General features: G+C 39.3%; 1 protein-coding gene across 4 annotated transcripts; it reads left to right on the forward strand.

The window, feature by feature from the left end:
• The first annotated feature begins 1,480 nt into the window (after positions 1 to 1,480).
• LOC148372266 (germ cell-specific gene 1-like protein) lies at positions 1,481 to 22,183 on the forward strand. 4 transcript variants are annotated; one of them, XM_088328008.1, is made up of 10 exons: positions 1,481 to 1,644; positions 1,769 to 1,786; positions 5,003 to 5,132; positions 9,267 to 9,317; positions 9,565 to 9,796; positions 13,438 to 13,620; positions 16,478 to 16,525; positions 16,599 to 16,751; positions 18,433 to 18,544; positions 21,491 to 22,183. In XM_088328008.1, exons 5-10 carry the CDS (start codon positions 9,601 to 9,603, stop codon positions 21,873 to 21,875), a joined length of 1,077 nt encoding a protein of 358 aa, XP_088184134.1. In that variant the 5' UTR covers positions 1,481 to 1,644; positions 1,769 to 1,786; positions 5,003 to 5,132; positions 9,267 to 9,317; positions 9,565 to 9,600; the 3' UTR covers positions 21,876 to 22,183. The 4 variants fall into 4 exon arrangements, with proteins under 4 accessions (XP_088184134.1, XP_088184135.1, XP_088184132.1 ...); XM_088328009.1 differs by having other exon boundaries at positions 1,481 to 1,786; positions 9,469 to 9,796; XM_088328006.1 differs by having other exon boundaries at positions 1,481 to 1,786.
• The last annotated feature ends 432 nt before the right edge of the window (positions 22,184 to 22,615 follow it).

A 22,615-nucleotide genomic window follows, 5' to 3' on the forward strand; every position in this document is an offset into this window, starting at 1 on the left:
CTATCAGCTGAATGCTGAGGCACCAGGTTTGCCTTGAACTCTTGCCTCCTGTTAATTGTATCTTGTGAGCAATTCTTTAATATACAGTAGACCCAAAAGATACAATATTAATCCCTTCTGAGATGGGGGATGTTAAAGTGAAATTGACGTTTTTCAGGAGACCGAAACCTATATTGACACACTGATACATTCTGATCCCGGTAAGCCAGTTAAATACATTTAAATAACAAAATAGTGTAAAGTACATCTAATGCGTGCAAACAAATAATAGAAATTAATACACATGTGAAAGAAAACTAAAACTTTATTTAGCTTTGGTATGACTTGAGTTGAGCTGGTCAAGCGGAGTAATGGGTGGATGCAAAGGGGTAGGGGGATAGCTACGGCGGATACAAAACTTTTTCATGCCTTAATCACCACCTTTTTTAGATAATAGTCCTGATTAACGATTGGTTACGGTCATGAAACTTAGTGAGGGTAGTGACTCGTGGGCAATATTTCTAAAGAGTTGCAAGCTTTTTCTCCATGGTTATCCTGTTTTTGCTTTTCCCTATAACATCACTGCATACCTTGGGACTTATAGTTAATGGATATAGCACAAAAATACAGACTCGTGGCGCCTAACTCGGAAAGTCTGTAAGAAGCGTACTACATTCTGAATTGACTGAGGCGCGAAGAATGGTGCATTCTGGAAGGGAGTTCATCCAATAGAATATTAGCATCTTCATGATGCATTATGCAAACCAATAATGGACAAGCATCCCATTTAGTGTAAACCAATAGCAGATCGGCATCTCAGAGATTTTACTTTCCATACGCCCGAACAGCGCCAAGTTTGAATTGTATTTGTTTTTGGGCACGCAAAATAATTTTTTTACATTGTAAATTGAGGAAAATGACGTAACGGAAGAGCAGCTTCAGCGACAAACTGCTGTTACAGTCTTGTTCCACGGACAGACTGGGGAGATCATTTCTTCCTCATGCCATGAGGCTCTTTACCTCCACCCGGGGGAGTAAAAGCCCACATTAAACCACACCCCCTCATTGTATATTACCGTATTTTTATTGCAGTGTGTATTTTCTGTAGCACTATCTAAATACTCTATAGCAAAACGTTACATTCGGTATTCATGTATTATATTCCTTTTACTTTATTATTGTTTTATTTTCAACACAAGGATACTGCTGGAAGTGTGAATTTTCCTTACGGGATGAATAAAGTATCTATCTATCCATCTATCTATCTAGATGGGCCAGAAAATAACATCTTATTCTACATCATCAAATGAAAATGTCATAAGGCGGGGATGCCGTATCCCGGAGGTCTACTGTATTGACAACCTAAGCAAAAAGCTTAATCTTCTTCAATATTTTTAGTGGTCAGAAGAACGTCCAGTCATGGGGTTCACAGTCGCAGATGGATTTAGGGGAGATTACAAGAATCAGGGTGAGTTTGAGACTGCAATTCCCAAGAAAGACATTCGAGCAATGCAGGCACAAGAAGCCTGACTCTGCGTCTTTACCATTGGCCGTGAGGATTAACGGAGACGCGGCTGCGCTGCTGAAGGGTCATCTGTGCCCATAACGGACGAGGGAACGTGGTGATAATGAAGGAAAGGCAGCAGACTCGTGGGAGAATCCATGGTAATGTCATTTTTTAAAATTGAAAGCGATATATGAAAGAAGATGAGTGAGGAATGTGATGCTCTTTCTCCGCCACCTCTGAACACCGGATAATGTTTTCTACATTTGATGCTCATACTTGAAGTCAAAGAGAAGGACTTTGGTGAGTTATGAAGACAATTCAGCATAGTTAAATATATTGAATTGTTTTTATTGTCATTGATATAAACGTTGTGAAACATCATATGCAACGAGATTAAACATAGCACTCCAGGGTAAACGTGGACGAAAGTCTTTTAAGGGGAAAAAGATAAGACTGTCAGGATAAATGGGCAAAAATCTAACTTAGTGCTTAGAGACTGGCCCGAGTTATTAAGATAGTAATAATAAAGAGTAGTGCGTCGTAACAATATCGCAATGAAAAGACGTGAAATATCATTGAGCAGCAACAACCAAAAAACATTTTGTCCTGTTAGTTTTTAAAGTGGAACATGTCGAAATACAGCAGTTTTCCGCTCTTGTTTTATACAAAATTTAGCCTTTAATTCTGGTGAAAAAAATGAGAATTTGTCAGAGATTTGTGAATAAGTACAAACGCTAACCACCAATTTGACTGCACGTACACAATTATTTCTGTCCCTCCCTGGCTTGAATTCTCATCCATACAGAACAGATTCACCAATTTAAAGATGTTGCATATTTAAAAAATATATATTTATATAATTTTCAATTCATTTCTAAAAGACTGCAATGACCACAATTACTATGTGAATGTAAGTAAAACAGGCTTACTCAAAAATTCACCAGCGTATTTTTTTCCCCCAGTGATTTAGGATGAGTGCCGTTCATTTAAATTGCCTACGGTATTTGCACATGTTAGCAGCTTAACGTGTATGGATGGCTCTATTATTAGATCCCAGTCAAACTTTTAAAATGACCTTTCTCTCTAAAGACAACAGAAGATTGATTTTTGTGGTGGTTTTGTATTTTTCATGGGGTTGATTGCATTGAAAATTAATTTTTTACAATAATGGTGGAAGAGAAACCCGACGTTTTAAATGATCTAACCCCAGTGAATTTTTTTTATGAAGCTTTAAGCACTGAAGGAACATTACTATTCATTTTAAAGGTTACTTTTACCATTTTTTTCAAACTTGCTCTTCTAGTAAAAAAAGAAATATTACCTAATGCCAGCAGTTTATTTAACCAGGAATAAGACAATATTAAACTATATTGAAAAATTAAATTACCATAATTATCCAGTGAGAATTAAAAAAAAAAAAGATTGAGCTTTTACGTTTAATATGTTTTCTCTGTGAAATTGACTTAATCTACAATAAATAGTATTACACTTTGCATCTATTATTATCTGCCAATGGAACAATATTGTGTAGTTTATTTTTGGTAGTTAAAACAGTCTTAATTAGCAAATTTAAAAGAAAAAGCGTAAAACTGTCAGAACCCGAACAGACGGTGGACCCGGACGCGTAGTGTTTTCACACAGGCTTTATTTTACGGAAATGGAGCAGTGATGCGCGTGAACACAAACGGCAGTTATTCGGCGATTGCTCGGCGGAAGAAGTGAGACGGAGAAGTCAGGCGCGGGTAAACAGGAAGCTAGAGGTAGACGTGATAGGAAGCGAATAGGATACCGGATACACGAGCTAGATGCCGGACAGGACGGGACAGACGAGATCGATACCGGATACTGTAGTAAGATAATGGACAAGGCAGGACGGACTAACCGATACCGGATACTGGATACACGAGCAAGATACCGGACAGGAGGGGATAGACGGGATCGATCCCAGACGGGACAGGCAGATCGATACCGGATATTGGAGCAAGATACAGGACGGGACAGGCGGGATCGATACCGGGTACTGGAGCAAGATACCGGGCAGGGCGGGACAGACGGAATCGATACCGTATACATGAGCTAGATGCCGGACAGGACGGGACAGACGACATCGATATCGGATACTGGAGTAAGATAATGGAGAAGGCAGGACAGACTAACCGATACCGGATACTGGCTACACGAGCAAGATACCGGACAGGACGGGACAACGGGATCGATACCGGATAGGACGAGACAGACGGGATCGATACCGGATTCTTGAGACTGTAGCAAGATACCGGACAGGATAAGACAGGCGGGATGGATGCCAGATACTGGATACACGAGCGGGATACCCGACAGAGTCAAACCACAAGTCTTGCAAGTGCAGAGGTTCGTTGGCGGACTGACAAGGAGTGAATGAGAGCACTGTGTTTAAATAGGAGGGAAGCCAATCAGGCAGCGAGCGGCAGCGGGCGCCAAACGGGCGGGCCCAAGTGAAGGCAATAGGCAACTGTGACAAAAAAGGGACAAATCAAGAAAAAAAATTCACCAAAATTGCAAGTGTTTGAACTGATTCGTATTATATTAGGTTTTAAAATATTATTTTAGTAAAAATAATTAAATAATCGTGTAAAAGTGCAAAATTATTTCCTAATTGGCCTAGACTGTTTTTGTGGAGATTATAAAAAAATGCAGTATTTAAAAAAAGTTCAGTATAATGAGAAAAAAGTTCTAAAACTAAACATTTTAATAATATTTAATAAGATAAAATGCTTCCACCTCCCAATTCAACTAATGATTTTAATCAGATTTTTAAAACATTACAGTTAAAATATGTTCAGATGGAAATAAATTGTTGTTATTTCCCAATAAAGCAGGAAATGTATTTCTTTATTTACGAGCATGATGGCCCAGTATTGCCGGGCTTGGCGTTGCCGGGGATTCTACTTGGCCGAGATTGTTGGGGCTGTGTTTTGTTGAAAAAGCGCCATGGAGCCACAAAGGGCCGCATGCAGACCCATGGCCGCTTGTACACAAAAGCGATGTTTAGCGATTTTGTTGGTATTAATTGGGGGTGCCTTGACACCAAACCTAGCTCAAAACAATCTCTGAGGCCTAAAGTACAACTGTGTCAATCTTCTCAATATACGGTTCAGTTGTTTTGGAGACTATAAGCCAGATACGAACACGCACGCACGCAAATCGGGGTTTATTCATAAATTTTGATTTTTGCACTGCATGTTATCGGAAAGCAAGTTTTTTATTTTGGATTTATGCAACTTTTTATGAAATATTTTTATATCTCACGAACCAATTAAAGTACCCTGCCTTTGAGAAATATTATACTGTACTAGAAAAAGCATCCACAGTGGTGGCAAAACTGCTGTGTTAAAGGAGGCTGTTGTTAAAACCACACCTCTAGCGTGAAACAGATTAAAGATTCCCGGGGATTACGGACCAAATTTCAGATTGGTGCTTTAGTTATAAATTCATCATCTTTGCTTTTGTTCTTTCATTTTTTTGGCATGGTTGCAGCAGCCCAGTCCATCATGAACAGCAGGCCAGAGATTCTTTATCGGCAACGGAGGACATCGATGGAGTGAATAGGGGACATACGTTAGGGGGATGGACATTTTGAAAGCTTTTTGATTTCTTTGGATTGGAGGTGAGACTGCAACGGTTTTTAGACTCTGCATTATCGTTTAAAATAGGGATGCACAGAAATTGATAACCGGTGAAAAACTGCTTCTGGAGACTGATAGTGATATTCAGATTTATGTGTGTCTTTACAAGAACATATGAATCAATCAACACTCTATTTATCCGTAATAACCATGATGATGAGATGTTATGAGCAGCATAGCACTGTTACATACAGATTGCAGAAAATTATTTTCAGTGTGTTCATGTTGTGAAAATATCTAAACATTATGCAAGTGCTCCAATGCTGAATGGCACACATTCTTATCAAGTGGCATTATATTTGCTGCGCACATTAGTTGCCATAAGAAATTAAAATAAATATAATACATTGTAAAGGCCATGAAGCAAATTTTTTGTAGGGAAAATAAGCTATGACACGTTGAATCATATATATACTACAATACAGTGGCACCTCAAACTATTTGGCCCCCTTGAACTTTGTGACCTTTTGCCACATTTCAGACTTCAAAAATAAAGATCAAATTTTAATTTCTTGTGAAGCATCAACAATAAGTGGGACACATTCATGAAGTGGAACGCACTTTATTGGATATTTTAAACTTTTTTCACAAATAAAAAATGGGTGTGCAAAATTATCCAGCCTTTTTACTTTCAGTGTAGCAAACTCTGTCCGGAAGTTCAGTGAGGATCTCTGAATGATTTAATGTTGATCTAAATGACTAACGATGACAAATGGAATCCACCTGTGTGTGATCAAGTCTCTGTATAAATGCACCTGCTGGTCTCAGAGGTCTGTTTGAACCGCTGAGAGCATCATGAAGAACAAAGAACACACCAGGCAGGTCCGAGATACTGTTGTGGAGAAGTTTAAAGCTGGATTTGGATACAAAAGGATTTCCCAAGCTTTAAACATCCCAAGGAGCACTGTGCAAGCAATAATATTGAAATGGAAGGAGTATCAGACCACTGCAAATCTACCAAGATCGGGCCGTCCTTCTAAACTTTCAGCTCATACAAGGAGAAAACTGATCAGAGTTGCAGCCAAGAGGCCCATGATCACTCTGGATGAATTGCAGAGATCTACAGCTGAGGTGGTAGAATGTGTCCATAGGACAAAAATCAGTCGTAACCCTAACCCCTTACCCTAACCCACAAATCTGGCCTTTATAGAAGAGTGGAAAAAAAGAAGCAATTTCTAAAAGATATCCATAAAAAGTGTTGTTTAAAGTTTGCCACAAGCCACCTGGGAGACAAGCCAAACATGTGGAAGAAGGTGCTCTGGTCAGATGAGACAAATCGAACTTTTGGGCAACAATGCGAGACGTTATATTCGGCGTATAAGCAGCACAGCTCAACACACCATCCCCACAGTCAAACATGGTGGTAGCATCATGGTTTGGGTCTGCTTTTCTTCAACAGGGACAGGCAAAAGACCTGAGACTGGGACGGAGATTCGTCTTCTAAAAAGGCAATGATCCATAATGTAAAGCAAAAGCTACAATGGAATGGTTCACCAAAAAACATATCAAGGTGTTAGAATGGCCAAGTCAAAGTCCAGACCTCAATCCAATTGAGAATCCGTGGAATGAACTGAAAACAGCTGTTCACAAACGCTTTCCATCCAACCTCACTGACCGCAAGCTGTTTTGCAAGGAGGAATGGGCAAAAATATCAGTTTCTTGATGTGCGAAACTAATAGACATACCCCGAGCGACTTGCAGCTGTAATCGCAGAAAAAGGTGGCGCTACAAAGTATGAATTCAATAGGGCTGAATAATTTTGTACATCCACTTTTTCGTTTTATATTTGTTAAAAATGTTCAAAATATCCAATAAAGTGTGTTCCACTTCATGATTGTGTCCCACTCATTGTTGATGCTTCACAAGAAATTACAGTTTTATATCTTTGTGTTTGAAGTCTGAAATGTGGCAAAAGGTCCTCAAGTTCAAGGGGGCCAAATAGTTTCGCAAGCCACTGTATGTCTAGCAACGAAAAGCAACACGTTGTGTTGCGCTAAAGACACTCGTCTGGGGACTGCAGCTGTCTATCTTAATCAACAATCTGTTAATCTTATTTGAAATAGTGCTTTTGGACAAACACACTCAGAAGTGCAAAAAGAAAAACATGCTAAAAACTTGGCATAACACAATGTACTGTTTTTAAATAAAGATTTGAATTTGGTGCGTGCATAGCCAAAGCAATGCTGAAAATACAAACTATTCGGTCCAGACCCCGCTTTGGCTGTACATTGCTGGGGAAACCTTTATATGAAAGCTCATTGAATAATGGATGTTCACTGTTGAGAGACTTCATGTTAAAAACCCACAGAACAAACTTTAAACAACCCAAAACATCGGCCAAGCACTCAGAGCAATTTGATTGGGTGAGCGGTAGGAATTGGTGGATCTCTACACATATAGCACGCTCGCCTCTCTCACACACGCGCGCCTGGCTGAATCGAAGTACTTCCGCGAACTTTTTGTTTGCAGTTTTCTGTGACATTTTTAACAGAGAACACCACTTGCACCTTGTTTTAGAGCCTCAAAGATTTTAAGTAATTGTGGGAAGGAGAGAAGTTTAAAGTGGTTTATTTGTTGATATTGGACACAGGCCCTGGTATTTTATAAATTTGATCAAATCACCTAATGTCACACAGTAAAATGAAATGCGTTGGAAAATTAGCTTTTGTCTGGAGAGCGGGTTTGGTGGTCTTGCTGAATTTTGTCGCAAAATACAAGATATGGTATATAAATATTTTGCTATTATCGCTCTTTGGGTCCAAAAGGTTCCCGAACCCTGTTTTGATATATTAAGAATTGATATTGTTGGGAATTAAATATTACAATGTATAATTTACCAAATTGTTCGAATTAGTTATCTGACTCCATTAACCAAACACAGCCTACATTCACCCAACAATGCGCGCTTGTTTCTTGATGGAAAATATGAACAAGAAAAGCAGAAATTTTCACACAGGGGCAGATTTAATTTTTTTAACAGTAGAACTAAGTGAACTCCATTGTAAATGGCCGAATTAGTCGAATTAGTATCGTTGGAGTCTCTGGGAAACCCTCTCTGAAGTCCTCTAGCTTTCTTCTTCCTTGGCCATCCTCTCCCCGCACAACGGCGCGCCGACTCCTCCCATGGGCGCGCCAACAAAGCCCAACGTGAACTTCACAATCTCAGAGACGAGCGTCCCGATGTCTGTGGTTCCTCAAAACAGCGGAGAGCATTTCTCAAAACAATGCCTGCCGTCCTCCGTCAGAGTCCTGTTATCAACAGAATTAGAGAAAATATTCTGCATTCAGAACAGCGTGATTGTCATTGAACTAAAGCCTACTCGGTGAAAATCTTCATTGCACTCAATAAATGTAACTTGTATCCAATTGTATAAAATCCTTCAATATGAAAATAAATAAAGTAGCTAGAAGTAAATAATATTCATAAAATATACAATAATAGGCAACAAAAGAAAGACCTGAGAATCCAAATACAGTATGTGAGTAGAAAAACAAAATTAGTCTGAAGTCACTTATGTGCTCTCTCACTCTCTTTCTGTCGCTTTGTCTGTCTTTTTCTCTCTGTGTCTCTCTTGCTATCTTGGTCTATTTTTACTCCCTCGTTCCTTTAGTGGCAGCACCCCGCAAAATACACTGACTTTCAAATACCGCATTTAAAGCACATTGCAGACGGAACTGTTTTTGCATGCTAATGTTTTGTTTCTATCCTGCACCCATTGCATTTATAAGTGAATTTTTCAATTTCGAGCCCTGTCTTTTTAGCACGAAGGTAGCATCATATCAAATATGTGCGGGTCGCACTAACATTGAACTTTCATATTAATGTGGAACCCTCTACCTATTGTAATGCTGCAAGTTGGAGATCCCTGTTGGAGATGAATAGACAGGCCCAAGTTGTGCTACTGCTTTGTTCTAAAATCTTAATATATTCTAATGAGGAACCTAAGCGCTGTCTCATTGAATATTATAGCGTGGCATCATGTGACTAATTATCTAGTCCTTTTTAATGTTTAAGTCAGATTTGACCATTATCGTCCCAATAATTATCATGCATCCCTTATTTGAAATTTGAATTTTGAAGTCAATCATCCCTGATCCTTTTTTTCTATCTTCAGGTTCTGTTGCAACGCTTCCCCTTTTGGTGGATTTGACAAAGGCGCCGTTAGGTAACAGTCACTTTAATCGCATTCTTCCCAGGCAAGCCCTCCTCCATAAGTTGTTTCCTTACGTGAACCATGGAAATCCCCTCTTGTGCATTTTTACCTCCATCTGTACACGCTTGAACTTAACGGCATCTTCCTCTCCCTATAATCACAGGCTATGCCAGATTTATCTTTTTTATTAAAACCTGGCAGCTCATCAGCATACTCTCACGGGCTCAAGCATCTGTCCCCCGTCTTTCTTCATCTCTAGACGCCGGATTCGTCGGCCCCCCCGGCGCCTTCGGCCATGCCGGAGCCGATGTCGCGACGATCTCGCTCCCTTCTCTCCCTGACCTTGACTTCCTTGGCCCTGGCGCTCTCCATCCTGGCCCTGTGTACCTCGTACTGGTGCGAGGGCACCCACAAGGTGGTCAAGCCCCTTTGCTTGTCGCCTGTCAAGATGAAGAACTGCGGGCAGAACAACAGCGAGCCTTACACGACAGGTACTTTTTTTTCAGTGTTGGAACCAACACGTTAATAGGGAACGTATTCCTGGAATGCAATTACAGTAATACCTTTCTTTTCACTGGGGTCGCATTCCAAAAAGGTCCTGCGTTAGTCTTGCGATAGTCAAAACTCGTAAATTAGATCATCACACAATTTTTACTTACGGCACCCCGTGGATAGCACATTCTCCCAAGACGCAAAATGTCCCCGGTTCAAGATCGGGTGGAAACATATGCTGGCCTGGAGATGGATGGGCACCACCAGGCTGTACTTGCCTGAGACACACCACAGGAAATAGTGCCCCTACGCCCCCATGGGGTGAAGGGATCCAACAACCAAACAACCAACAGCGTTGTACAACGTTGGTTTGGCTGAACTCTTTCCCATAATGCTCTAATACAAGGTGGCTCACAACTCACAAACCCTTAACCACCAGGGTTGTAGGGGCACCAATTCCTGTGGTGTCTCATGGGCAAGTGTAGCCTGGCGTTGCCCATCTCTTTCCAGGCGGTTTCTCAGGGCAGGTATTTGCTCCCCCATTCAAAACAGATAGTACTGGTTTCCATTATTACAAGTATCATGAAAAGTCTCCTGATTTGACTCTGATACAGATCCTTCATCATCTGGTTGCCGTTAGTTTTTGGTTAACAGTGTCCTACCGCTCTTCAGAGATGAGCTGGACCTTGGCAATGACTCATAGCAACGTTTGTGCGACAACAGTAATACTAGAACCTAAATCACTGGGGAAAGACTTCTTTTTTTCGGTTAATTTTTCAAAATTTTACAAAATTAATTGCATCATTTGTGGCTTGCATATCTTTTTTGAAAAATAAACTTTGTGGTGATGACATTACATCATTTGCTTGTCTGACATGTTGCAGGCACAGGTACATGTCTTTAATTCCTGCACTTCCTTTAAGGTAAATCGGCAGCAATGGAAAATAAAGTCAGTAAAAATAGTTTGATGAAATAAAATCTTATGCCTTTTCCTTTTTTAACCACAATTGTAGTGACCTAGTGGTTAGGATTCAGCGCTCACTCCGACTCGGTCCGGTGTTCTGCCAAAATGTAATCTAATCTGACAGCATTTTTTTTTCTCTTTCTTATCAAGTAAAAGTAAAAACACAGTAACTTAATTATTCCAAACAGAACTTTTACTCAGGACATATAACGAGGGTTGGCATGCATACTTACGTTGCGTGATTTCCATAGTCAACAAACACCATGCTGAAGAGCTTTTGTAGAAAGACACGCCAGGCTTCAAAACTTTATCATAAAACAGTATTTTGAAGCAGTGAAAGAGTCCAATAAGACTATATCAAAACGAAAATTTTCGTAAAAAAAAGTAATCTCTGTAGGAAAAAGTAATCAGCCTTGTGCGCATGCGCACTCAGCATTGGTGGGACGTTTTCGGAGAACACAGGTTTTGATGCCTTTCACATCCATCCATTATCTGCACCCCTTATCCTCAATATGGTCGGGGGGGTGCTGGAGCCCATCCCTCGGGCAGTGGGCAGGGGGACACCCTGAACTGGTTGCCAGCCAGGCGCAGGGCACACAGGGACAGACAACCACTTGCACATTCACACCCAGGGACAATTTGGACCGGCCAATTAACCTGATGTGAATGTTTTTGGGATGTGGGAGGAAAACTGAGTTCCCGGAGGAAAACCACGCAAGCACGGGGAGAACATGCAAACCCCGCACAGCGAGGCTGGTAGCTGGCTTTGATCCCATGACCTCAGAACTGTGTAATGGACACGTTACCCAATCAGCCACCAATTTTGAGCAAATATAATCAGCGTTATTTGTAGACTGATTAATAATTGCTCAATCACAGTGCTAAAGTAATACCTCAGTAAAACGCGGACTCAGACTTTGACTTTTTTTGCGGGTATAAAATATGCATGTACACATGAATAAATACAGTATAAGAAGTAGATACTTTTTTTGTTGTTTGTGGACGGTACCAGTCCGCAGCCCAGTGGTTGCCAACCACTGGTCTGTTATACATTGAGAGTAAAGAAAACCCAATTTAGATGCTGACGAAATTAAACAGCAAATGAAAGTACTGTACTTTATAAATGTTATTTATTCACAAATAACATCTGGCATGTCAATGTATTATTTTGAAAATAATCCTGCTGCTATTTTGCACTACTGTTAAGATTATTGACACGATCCACTTCAGATGATATTTTGTCGCTATGATGTGGATGACAAAAATGTGGCATGGAAAGAATATTCCTAACAACAAATCAAACTACTATACCTCATTAACGTTTGTTTTTTTTAACCAATATCTGTACTGTCAGAGTATAGCTTGCGTTTTGTTTACATGGGTGCTTTTAGAAAACCTGACATTAAAAAAGATTTGTGCGTACGTACAGTAGGGGCGGTGGAACTGTCTGTTCCATCAGAATGCAAAATACAGTGAAAATCCGCAAAGTAGTGAAACCGTGAAAAGTAAACCGCGATACAGCGTGGGATTAATGTACTTTCTCTGTAACGTGTATAGTATTGTGTTGTTTAAAAAAAATTGTAACTCACATGGTGTGTTACTCGTCTATTTATTAAAAGCAGATCATGAATGAATGAAATTAATCCAAACGTCCTTTAATAGCTCCTCCATTGCTCGCAATGTAACTTACAACCCCATTCCATCAGGAACGTTCAATGACGGTAGGTGTGTTTGTATTTACCCACAAAGTACAGCTAAATACACTTACAGTGGCACCATCTCAAGTACAAAGATACTTAATTTCTCCTCAAACAAAATTTAGTTATGTGCGCAAGGGATGGGAGAGCTTAAGATCAGTCGCATGACTCAGCATGTATACAGGCTGTTGTGATTGTCCAGGCCTCTGAACTGTAGTACAATGAGATTTGTATTCAGAATGTTTTGGTCCAACTCTTGCATATATGTTGAGGCCAATTTAATTAATACTGACTATTCCCCTATCTTATTACAGTTGACATCTGCAGATACAGTCCGCAAACAAGTGTGTTGATTACGGCACAATATGTTACTTTTCCCTTCTAGACATTTCCCCGCTAATTGTGTTTATTTTTATAGCTGTTTAAAATCCAGTGCGGTTTATACATATACAAAGTTGAGTTTCTTCCTTAAATTTACGCATGAGGCTTTTATTCAAGTGCGCTCTGTAGTACGGAATTTATGGTATATCTCTCTTTAAACAGATCTGACTTTTAATTATGGATGACTTTTAATCTGTGGATACAGATGACTGATGGAGCGCTTTCCTTCATCTGCTCGTCATGTTTATATATGTAATTCAGGAAGGGATTAACTGCACGGAGGAATTAACTATGATCGCACTGTATACTGTGTACAGGATGTACTCCTATCAATTTACAACGTTGGCTTAAAGTCATTGTGGCAACTCGAGATCTGATTCATGGATTTAATAAGATTGGAGTCGGGCTAGTAAAATACAGGATGCGACGAATGTTGTTATCCCAGAGGGAAATTTGTTGGTGAAGGAGAAGACTGCCACTTCCTCGTATAAATTCTATCACAGATTGTTGGTCTCCAGTGAGATTATTTTCCCGTGTCCGATGGCCGTCTTGTATGCCAAAAGACAGAAATTGTTGTTGTGCGTGTGTCGTTCTACAGAAAGCCCGACCCAAAACCCTTTCAACCGCACGCTGTCGCCAGCCAGACGCGAGGAGCTGGCCAAGATTCGCCAGAGGCAGCTGTCCAACGCCGTTCACTACATCTGGGAGACGGGAGAAGACAAGTTTGCCTTCAGATACTTCCACACTGGCTTTTGGGAAAGCTGCGAGAAGCACAGTGATGGTAAGCGGGAGCAGGATGGAGGAACAGTGGTACCTCTTATGAATTTAGTTGGTTTCAGCAGTGACGATGCATAATAAAACCGGTGTAAATCGAAACGCGTTTTCCCGTTGAAATGAAACGGGATTAACCACCAAAAATGCAGGCCATGAGTTTGACACATGACGTAGAGGATGCTAAAAAGTAACCACTAATAAAAAATGTCTTGATGCCACCCTTGTCCCCAGTGTCCCTTAGTAATTTTTTTTATTGTGTATTAAGTTTATTTATCAAGCTATTAATCAAATGCCGTGCCGAAAAAAAACCCACTTTTGCATGTTATACTAGCATATTATCCAAATGGCGGCGCCCTCTGTTGGCTGCGGCTGCATCGGCTCGCTACAACGGGTCAGGTGTATCGACATTTCGTTCTGTGTACATTGTTACAAAGAATGACAATACAAAGGAAATTATTATTATTATTATTATTAATTTAGAACTTAAAAGCGGGCCATAGTTACTCTTCCTTGAATATTAGTGTTTCGAAACAAATATTACAAAATAATGCATTTAGAAACAAATATAAATTGAAATATAAGACATAAATGTTGCTGTCTGCTTGTATATTTATTTATAAATGGATTTGAGAGAAATTGGATAGGCCTACATGTTTTTTTTCTCTTATGTATCAATTAATCTAATCTTTTTTTTTTCTTTCTACCCTTCTGAAAATAAGTTCTTGGGTAATGTTATGTAATGATTTAAAATTGATCCAGGCAAAGTTAAAAAAAAATATATATATATATATATATATATATATATATATATATATATATATATATATATATATATATATATAATTTATTTTATTTTTTTTTTTTTTTACAAATAAAACAAAAATCAATAGTAAATTGATTTTGTCCTTGCATATCATCTATATCATTATCTCCAAAATTCATTTATTTTTTAGGATAAAAACCTTATGATTACATTTTTCTCCAAAAAGGAATTTTGAAGATTTATTACTATTGATGTATTTATTTTACATAAGAAAGCAACACTTTTAATTGGCAGATCTAGAAAGAAATACTTCTTAAATAATGGTAATAATAATACATTGTATTTCGAAGCACCTTTCAGGACACCCAAGGTCGCTGTTCATATAGTGGGACATAACAATAAAGCGAGGGTAAAACAAGCAAATAATAAATAGGAAATCGAACACACTAGAGTTAAAAGGGGGCAGTATGTGGGGCAGATGGTCAAGAAAAGGCAAGTCTTTAAACAGCAGGAATATTTTTCAATCTGGCAAGAATTTGTATTCCTTGACTTTTTCAGAAATTCTTTAAATTATGTATTATTTTTTTTTACAAATTTTACAGTAAAATTAGAAAGAAATCTTGAAATATAATGTAAATTTAAACTTTATGGATACATTTTCTGTTGACCACAATTTTAAACGTCTGATCAATATATATTACATTTCTTCTGTGCTTTTTTTAAATAAGTGCCTTGATCAGAAAAAAAGAAAATCCATCTTTTAAAACAAACTTCCTTATTCCTCTCATCTTCTGTTTTTATTTACTGTGTTTTATGGACCATAGGGTGCACCCAGATACCCTAAATTAGACAGAAATTTAAAAGTGAGCCTTATATACTGTAAAATACAGTGGAAATGCATAGAGCATTTATATGTCTGCGTTAATGCATGTGATTTTATTGTATACTACCGCATTTGTGCAACAATTATTGACAAAACATCAATTCTCAAGTCAAGTCACATTTATTTGTGTAGCCCTTAGTCACTAAACGTCTCAAAGGACTGCCCTGGTTACAATGACACCATCCCCTGATCTGAAACCAACATGCGGGCAAGGAAAATCTCAAAACCTCAGCACGAGGAAATTAAAAACCCTTGAGAAGGGGCTACACAAGTGGTAATCCCCCCATCCATATTCACAAAGCAATGTTTGCAATGGGAATTAAACTTGGGTGGCACTGGTGAGAGCGCAAATGCTTATTTACTAGACCACCAGTGATACAGGTGACATATGAAAAAGCATTAGGTTTTATATCATGATCACATTATTTTAACTCAAATGTTCGAGAATGGAGAAAACGGAGGATTCGTCCCGAGAAACACAAAGTCCGATTCATAATCAGATACACAGTCGTTTCCCTAGTTGTGTTTTTTTGCATTTTTTAATATCTTGTAGGACGACTTTCCATTTTCTCTATATCTTAACATTCGTTTCTGGTACCGTGAGTAAAAATATTGGGATGATGATACCAAATGGAATGCTTTTATGTATGACATCTTTTACTGGCGGTGATTAGGTTTCAACGTTGTCACCACCGCAACCAGGTTTGATTACCGTTGCCCTTATTATTTTGCAATTTTTCGACTTATCGATGATTGCACTAATATATACCGTAAGTGTATAAAATGTGAAATGGATAAATAAAGTAAATCTTACCGTAGTTTCAATTCCATACGACTTATGTATGAAAAATGTATGACAAAATGATTCCATAGGGCAGGGTTTAGCACATTGGCCTATCACGCGAAAGGGTCCCCGGTTCGAGACCTGTTGGAAACGTTTGTTGGCCCGGAGAGGGATGGGCGCCACCAGGCTGTACTTGCCCAAGACAAACCACTGGAAATGGTGCCCCTACGACCATAGTGGTTCAGGGATCCAACCAACCAACCATATGACAAAATCCGACTACTTTTGGGGGGTGCACGTTATCACCAGGTGCGCCTTATAGTGCGCAAAATACGGTATATGTGTTCCACTTAAAATGGTGTTGCAATTCATCAAGAGAGATCGAATTTTCTTTGCCTTTTCATGTCACCATTTCGTCATGTTCCGGTCTTCAGGGGAGAAATGCCGGAGCTTTATCGAGCTGACTCCAGGGGAGACGCAAGGTGGGTTTGCTAGCGCCAGTTTATTAAAGCCTTTATTCATTCGTCCTTTTTTTTTTTTTTACTTTTTCCGCAGGTGTGCTCTGGCTGTCGGTGGTATCCGAGTTTACGTACATCGGACTCCTCGGGATGGGTTTCTTACTCATGTGGCTGGAAGTTTTGTGCTGCCACAAAGAAATGCACTCGCTGAAAATCAGTGCCTACGCTGCCATGTGCACCGTGTTGTCAGGTGATGCTTTTTGGGGGGAACACTTCACTTTGGTTTTGTCAATTTTGTGAAAAAAGGCAGTTTGTTGTTGGTACATTTATTTACAGAGCACTTTACAAAAAACTGCAGTTAAAACTTCAACGACAGTTACCAGGAAAGAAAATTATCTCCCTTTTTAAAAAAAATTTAGATTTGTGGGGCATAAATATTCTTTTGTTGATGTTTAATTCAGTTCTCTTTAACTACTTTTTATCTAACTGTAGATTTTAGTATATTTTGACATGTTTTTAAAATATATTAAAGTAAGAAAAAACTATATATAATGATTATTTTATTTTACTAAAATAAAAATTGGAAAATATAATAAAATAAATTATAATTAGCTTAAATATCAAGTATTTTTTTCTAATAAAAGTAAGAACAATACAAAGTTAAAGATAAATTACATAATGAATGAGACTTTTGTTTAGAAAAATAAAATAATGTAAATCAAGAAAGATTATCCTTAAATTAGCAAAATAATCAGTTTTTTTTTTATCATTGTTAAAGTTTGAAAATAAATGTCAAGTTAAATTCAACTAATGAAAATAAAACATTTCATTCCAAATAAAAAAAAAATTGTGTAAATTGGTGTAAAAATAGAAAATAAATCCTTAAATTAGAAAAACAACTAGATTTTTTTATATTGAAGTTTAGATAACATTTTAAAGTTGGAAAATTGTGTCTGGCGACAACAGTCAACAATGTAATTCATTGTACAAATACAAATCTTGACTTTTTTGCAGAAAATATTGTGCTTATTTCAATTGTATTTATCGTAATCCTGATCTGTCCAAGGGGAATCTTGGACACAATCAATCTTAATTTCGTGGAGGTGAGCGCTTCAAGTTTAAAATTTGGAGCAGCGTTAGTCTTCAAAGGGACCGTGTGTAATATTTTGTGGCTCCTAGTGGTACAAAATACTTCAATCCAGTAATTGGGTTTCACAAAGTGAATGAGCAAAAAATGTGAAGGTTTTTTTAGCTAGATATCTGGCTCATTTTCTTTAGCTTCGTAGCTAGCTATCTTCGTAGCTTTTTAGCTATTTAGCAAGCTATCTACCTAGCCCTCACTATTTTTTAAATAATCTATCATTTAAGTTTTATTTTTTTAGATATATTTATTAATTTATTTTTTATTTTATATATTTAAAAGTGAAATGGCCGCTTTCTTGTGTCCCGTTTCATCTGGAGGGACGAAAGCATGACCAACTTAGGTGCCGAGGTACCTAACTTGTTTGGGTGTTTGGACATTTGGGTTGGCCATGGTCCAAAGACTTTTGTGTGTGTGTGTGTGTGTGTGTTTTGTTTTTCCCTTTTATTTTCTTTGTTATTGTATGTGTTTGTCTTGCTGTCGGTCACCCCTCTTGAGGGATATGACCAAGGTAGATAGATAGATAGATATTTAAAACTGCATGGATCTGTTTCCACAGACACTTTACTATTTAATGGAACCTTTTTATTGAATTATGTATTTGTGTATTTATGTATAGTATTTGAAATCATTGATTTCATTTTTATCCACCTAAATATTAATTCATTTCAATACATGAAACAATGGATGTAGATACAAAAATGATGTTTGGTCTGTGCAGCCATTTCAGATTTATGGTGATTAAGGGATTGACAATGTCAACTAATTATTCTCAATGTCTCTCTTGCAGGTCTTATGGGGATGGTGGCCCACATGATGTACACCACAGTCTTTCAGATGACTGTCATCGTGGGGCCCAAGGACTGGAGGCCTCAATCCTGGGACTACGGCTGGTCTTTTGCGTAGGTTGCTCTCAAATAACACAAAAATGGCTACAGTAGATCCCATTAGTGTTGGGCGTGTTACTGAGAAAATAATCAGTTACAGTAACCAGTTACTTTACCTACGATGTAATTGTGTCAAACCGCGGATTACAGTCACCCAAAAGTTGCCCACTATCTAGTTACAAATTACCGTATGTACTCACATTGAAGCCGAAACCCTAAAACTGCTTTAAAATAGTCACATCATAAAATAAATAGACAAAAATGTGTACACCAACCTGTGGAAGCGGTGAAGGCTTCATATTTCTTGACTTGTGCCATCTCGAAGAGCCTGCAAACTAACACTTAGCCGCAACACTCCACATCCATTTTGTCGCTGCGCTTTAAACCACTCGATGATTTCCTTCTCCATTTCTGGGTACTGTCCGAGACGTTCTTTTTTTCTCCAAACATGGTGTATTGAAAAAAAAACGATTTTATAAATAAAAAGATCCAAATTCAGCACACTTTTACCGTAAATTCTGTGCTCACATTTTCGTAATTGATTTTGTTGTTCCTGTATAAGTCATGCCCCCTCCCCACATGCAGACCAGCATTCGCTACTGTTGACACAAAACCAAATATGTGCATATAAACTGAGCCATCAGTATTTTATTTTATAGCTCTAAATACGGTTTAGATCAGTGGTTCCCAAACGACGACTCGCAGGCCAGATACAGCCTGCCTCCACATATGGTCTGGTCCCCTGAACAATACCAGGGAGCATTTTGAGGCACATTTTTTTCTTTTACCTAAGAAAAGACCTCAAAGTCTGGGTGAGTGATTTTAGTTGTAATGTGATCAAACTCAAGTCATGTTGGAGCGCTGTACTCTTACTACTGGACTACCAGGCTTATGAATAACATACAAAAAGGCTTTGGCTTTCATCTCACTATCAATAGTCACACTACCAGAAACGAATGTTGATTTCACTGTGCATTTCACATGTTACAATGGCGATTTTCACTAACAATGCTTAGAAAGTAGTAACATTTACTGTCATTGTAGCATGTGAAATTCTCAGTGAAATTGACATTCGTCTCTGGTACTGTGACTAAAAAAAATAAGATAAAATCTTCTGCCTTTTCGCAAGACAACTTAGCTGAACTTTGACCTGTTAAAACGGCACAACGGAAAGTTTATGTTCGATGGACCATAGTTCTGTGAAGAACCCACAGAGTTACATGTGGTCATTATCTATTTCCTATATAGTTTTTTTATTTTCTGACTTTTTTCGATAAAGAATCCAAAAGTGTTGTTTGATTGTGGCTGGAAAACAATACATTTTTACATTTAGGCACTCCCACTTTTTCTGTTACAAACGGACCCCTGACCCTTAGCAGGGAAGGGATATGTGAAGTTGCCCTCATAGGGAAATGTTTGGGGAACCCTGGCTTAGATGCTTGTTTATACGGTAAGGAGAATATCAGTTGGGAGAAATTCCGCACCCTCGTACTCTTTTCTTGCAATGGCGCCACTGTTACTGTATTTCGCTGTACTTTTTAGGGAAATACAAACACGCCCGCCCTTCCCCGTCATTGATCGTTGCTGTTGGAATGAGGGTTGTAAGTTATATTATGCACGATGGAGGAACAGTTTGCGAGCAAAGAATGTTGTAACTCATGATCTGATTTTAGTTTTTGTTGTAACGACATTTGAGTTAGGAAATTTTGTAAATAATTTGTTACAGTATTTGTTACCAAGAAAAGTAAAGTAATCCATCAGTTATCGCAGTTGTGGGAACAGAACCGCCCACGAAAAGTGAAAATCTGCAAAGTGGCATAGCACCTTCATAAAAGCCCCCAAGGTCAAACTTACCTTGAGATAACGTCCTTAGCGACTGAGAGTATACGACTGTAATAGAATAACAACTATAGATCTACAAATGAAAACATAACACAGAATTTGAGTGGACTGAATAGTCTTTAATGTCATTATACAATATTGCAACAAATTTGGAGGGCTTCTCATTTAATCGCTCAGAAGGTAGAGCGCTCGTCTTGGGATCAAGAGATCGCAGTTCGAATCCCGGCTCCTCCGTGTTACATGTCGAAGTGTCCTTGGGGAAGACACTGAACCCCTAATGCCCCCAATATGCAGGTCGGCGCCTTGCATGGCTGCACAGCCGCTATTGGGAAATGTGAAGCACACTGTAAAGCGCTTTGAGAAGTCTTGACTTGAAAAGCACTATATAAATGCAGATCATTTCATTTCATTTAAGGGTAAGAAAGCAATTTAGATAGCAGCTGGCCTGCTGCTCGCTGGCATTGGGTTACCTTGTTCTGAGCCAGGTCTCCTCGATGATTAAAATACAAGAGTCACAAGTGTAGCGGTTTCCACAAGTTGTAGCTTCAGGTCTTCTGTTTCATGGGTAATGGATCTAGTGCTGGTGAGATCTGAGAGAGTTGTTAGCCTAGCCGTAGCAGTAGGCCGGACCTGCAACCTCACGATTTCCTTTTCTCCTGATGCTGCCTCAGTCGCTTCCCGGACCTGGTAACAATTCACGGAGCACTCGCTGGCTATCACACATTGACTTGTGCACTTGCCAACCTCAGCTGTTTGACTGACAACATACTCCAACCATCATAGTTGCGCACACAGACAGTCACACCCAACCAACATACAAAGACCCCCTACCTCTACCTGCCCCCGAGACGTCATTTGCTGTCTCCTCAGAACACAATGCAAAATATGTTGATATCAATGAAAATTCAATTCACAAACTGCAAAGCAGTGAACCAGCGATAACCAAAGAGCGAAGTACCGATGGTTTCCTGTAAATGCCTTCCAGGATCGTGTTCCTTTGTAACTAGTTAGTCCCAACACGATACCAGCTCATAACGTTTTTTAGCTACACCTCAAGATATTTCCAGACTTCCCTCCCTTTAACAAGCCTCCTGACGTTTCTTAATATTGTGTTTAAAGACTAGCCTGGGTGTCCTTCAGCTGCTGCATGGGTGCTGCCGTTGTGACGCTCAACTCTTACACCAAAACCATCATCGAACTGCGCCGGAAGCAGAGACTCCGCCTAGAGGAGGCCAGGGCCACCGCCCGGGCCCCCTGCTACGAGGAGGTGGTCTCCGGGGCCGTCGGTGGCCCCGGGGGATTCTACTCGGTCAGCGGCCTGCTGCAGTGTCCGGACGGCATGATCGACGTGGCCTGGGCTCACCCCAACGGCAGCGTGGTAGGCAACGGGGACGTTCCTACTCTGGTTTTAGTGGGGGGATGTGGGCCGGAGGGTTGCGAAGACTGCGAGAGGGAGATGGATGAAATGCAGGGACCTAAGCAAGGAGTGGACTCTCCTTGTTGAGAGAATGATAGACCACCGCTCATACCTCACTGAGCATTAAGACTCCGGATGAAGACTCATGAATAAGCTGAAGAACAATTGATTTCAACTTAAAGAACTTGACATGCTGAAATGCTTCATGCAAAGAAAGGTAATGTACTAATATGTGCATGTGCAAATACAATACACAGAAGACCTCCAGCATATGACATGAAGCTGTTCTGATGTGGGGATTGCAAAGTGAAAATACCATATATCGGGGGCTAGAAATGTATGGTAATTAACTTATGCTTTCCCAACTCTTGGTCCTCCAGATAAAAACATTATAATAACCTAACGGTGAATGGTAAGCAGCACTTATGTGTAAGTTACTTGTATATGACTGAATAAATATATTTGTCAAGGAAAAATGACATTTTATCCATCTTTGGGTGTGACATGACTTGATCTGGTACGGTAGAGTTAGTTGGTGGATGCATAGGGATAGGAGACAGCGGGTTCAAATTAAAACTGATTTAAAACTTCCACTAGGAGGATCATCATGCCTTTAGAAGACTTAGTGGTTTTAATCGGTTCCTTATTCTTGATATCTTTACCTATCATTGAGTGGTTGCGCCGCTCTATTCTTTGATTGGAGATGAAAAAATTCCTGTGCCTTTTAATTTATCAATGCACGATTGATTGTTGCCTATTTTGAAAGGAGCTGGACAGAATTTGGAAGCATTCTACTTGCTGAAGCCATCTCCTGACTTGTGTCATCA

This window comes from Urocampus carinirostris, chromosome 2 (genome assembly GCF_059441175.1).
Source record: "Urocampus carinirostris isolate Australia breed hairy pipefish chromosome 2, RoL_Ucar_1.0, whole genome shotgun sequence".
NCBI lineage: Eukaryota > Metazoa > Chordata > Actinopteri > Syngnathiformes > Syngnathidae > Urocampus > Urocampus carinirostris.

Excerpts from the sequence above, each read along its gene's own strand:
- LOC148372266 (XM_088328009.1), top strand. The coding sequence starts at position 9,601 with ATGCCGGAGCCGATGTCGCGACGATCTCGCTCCCTTCTCTCCCTGACC. Across the intron at positions 13,621-16,477 it reads CTGCGAGAAGCACAGTGATG|GGGAGAAATGCCGGAGCTTT; the intron begins GTAAGCGGGAGC and ends TCCGGTCTTCAG. Across the intron at positions 16,752-18,432 it reads CATGTGCACCGTGTTGTCAG|GTCTTATGGGGATGGTGGCC; the intron begins GTGATGCTTTTT and ends TCTCTCTTGCAG.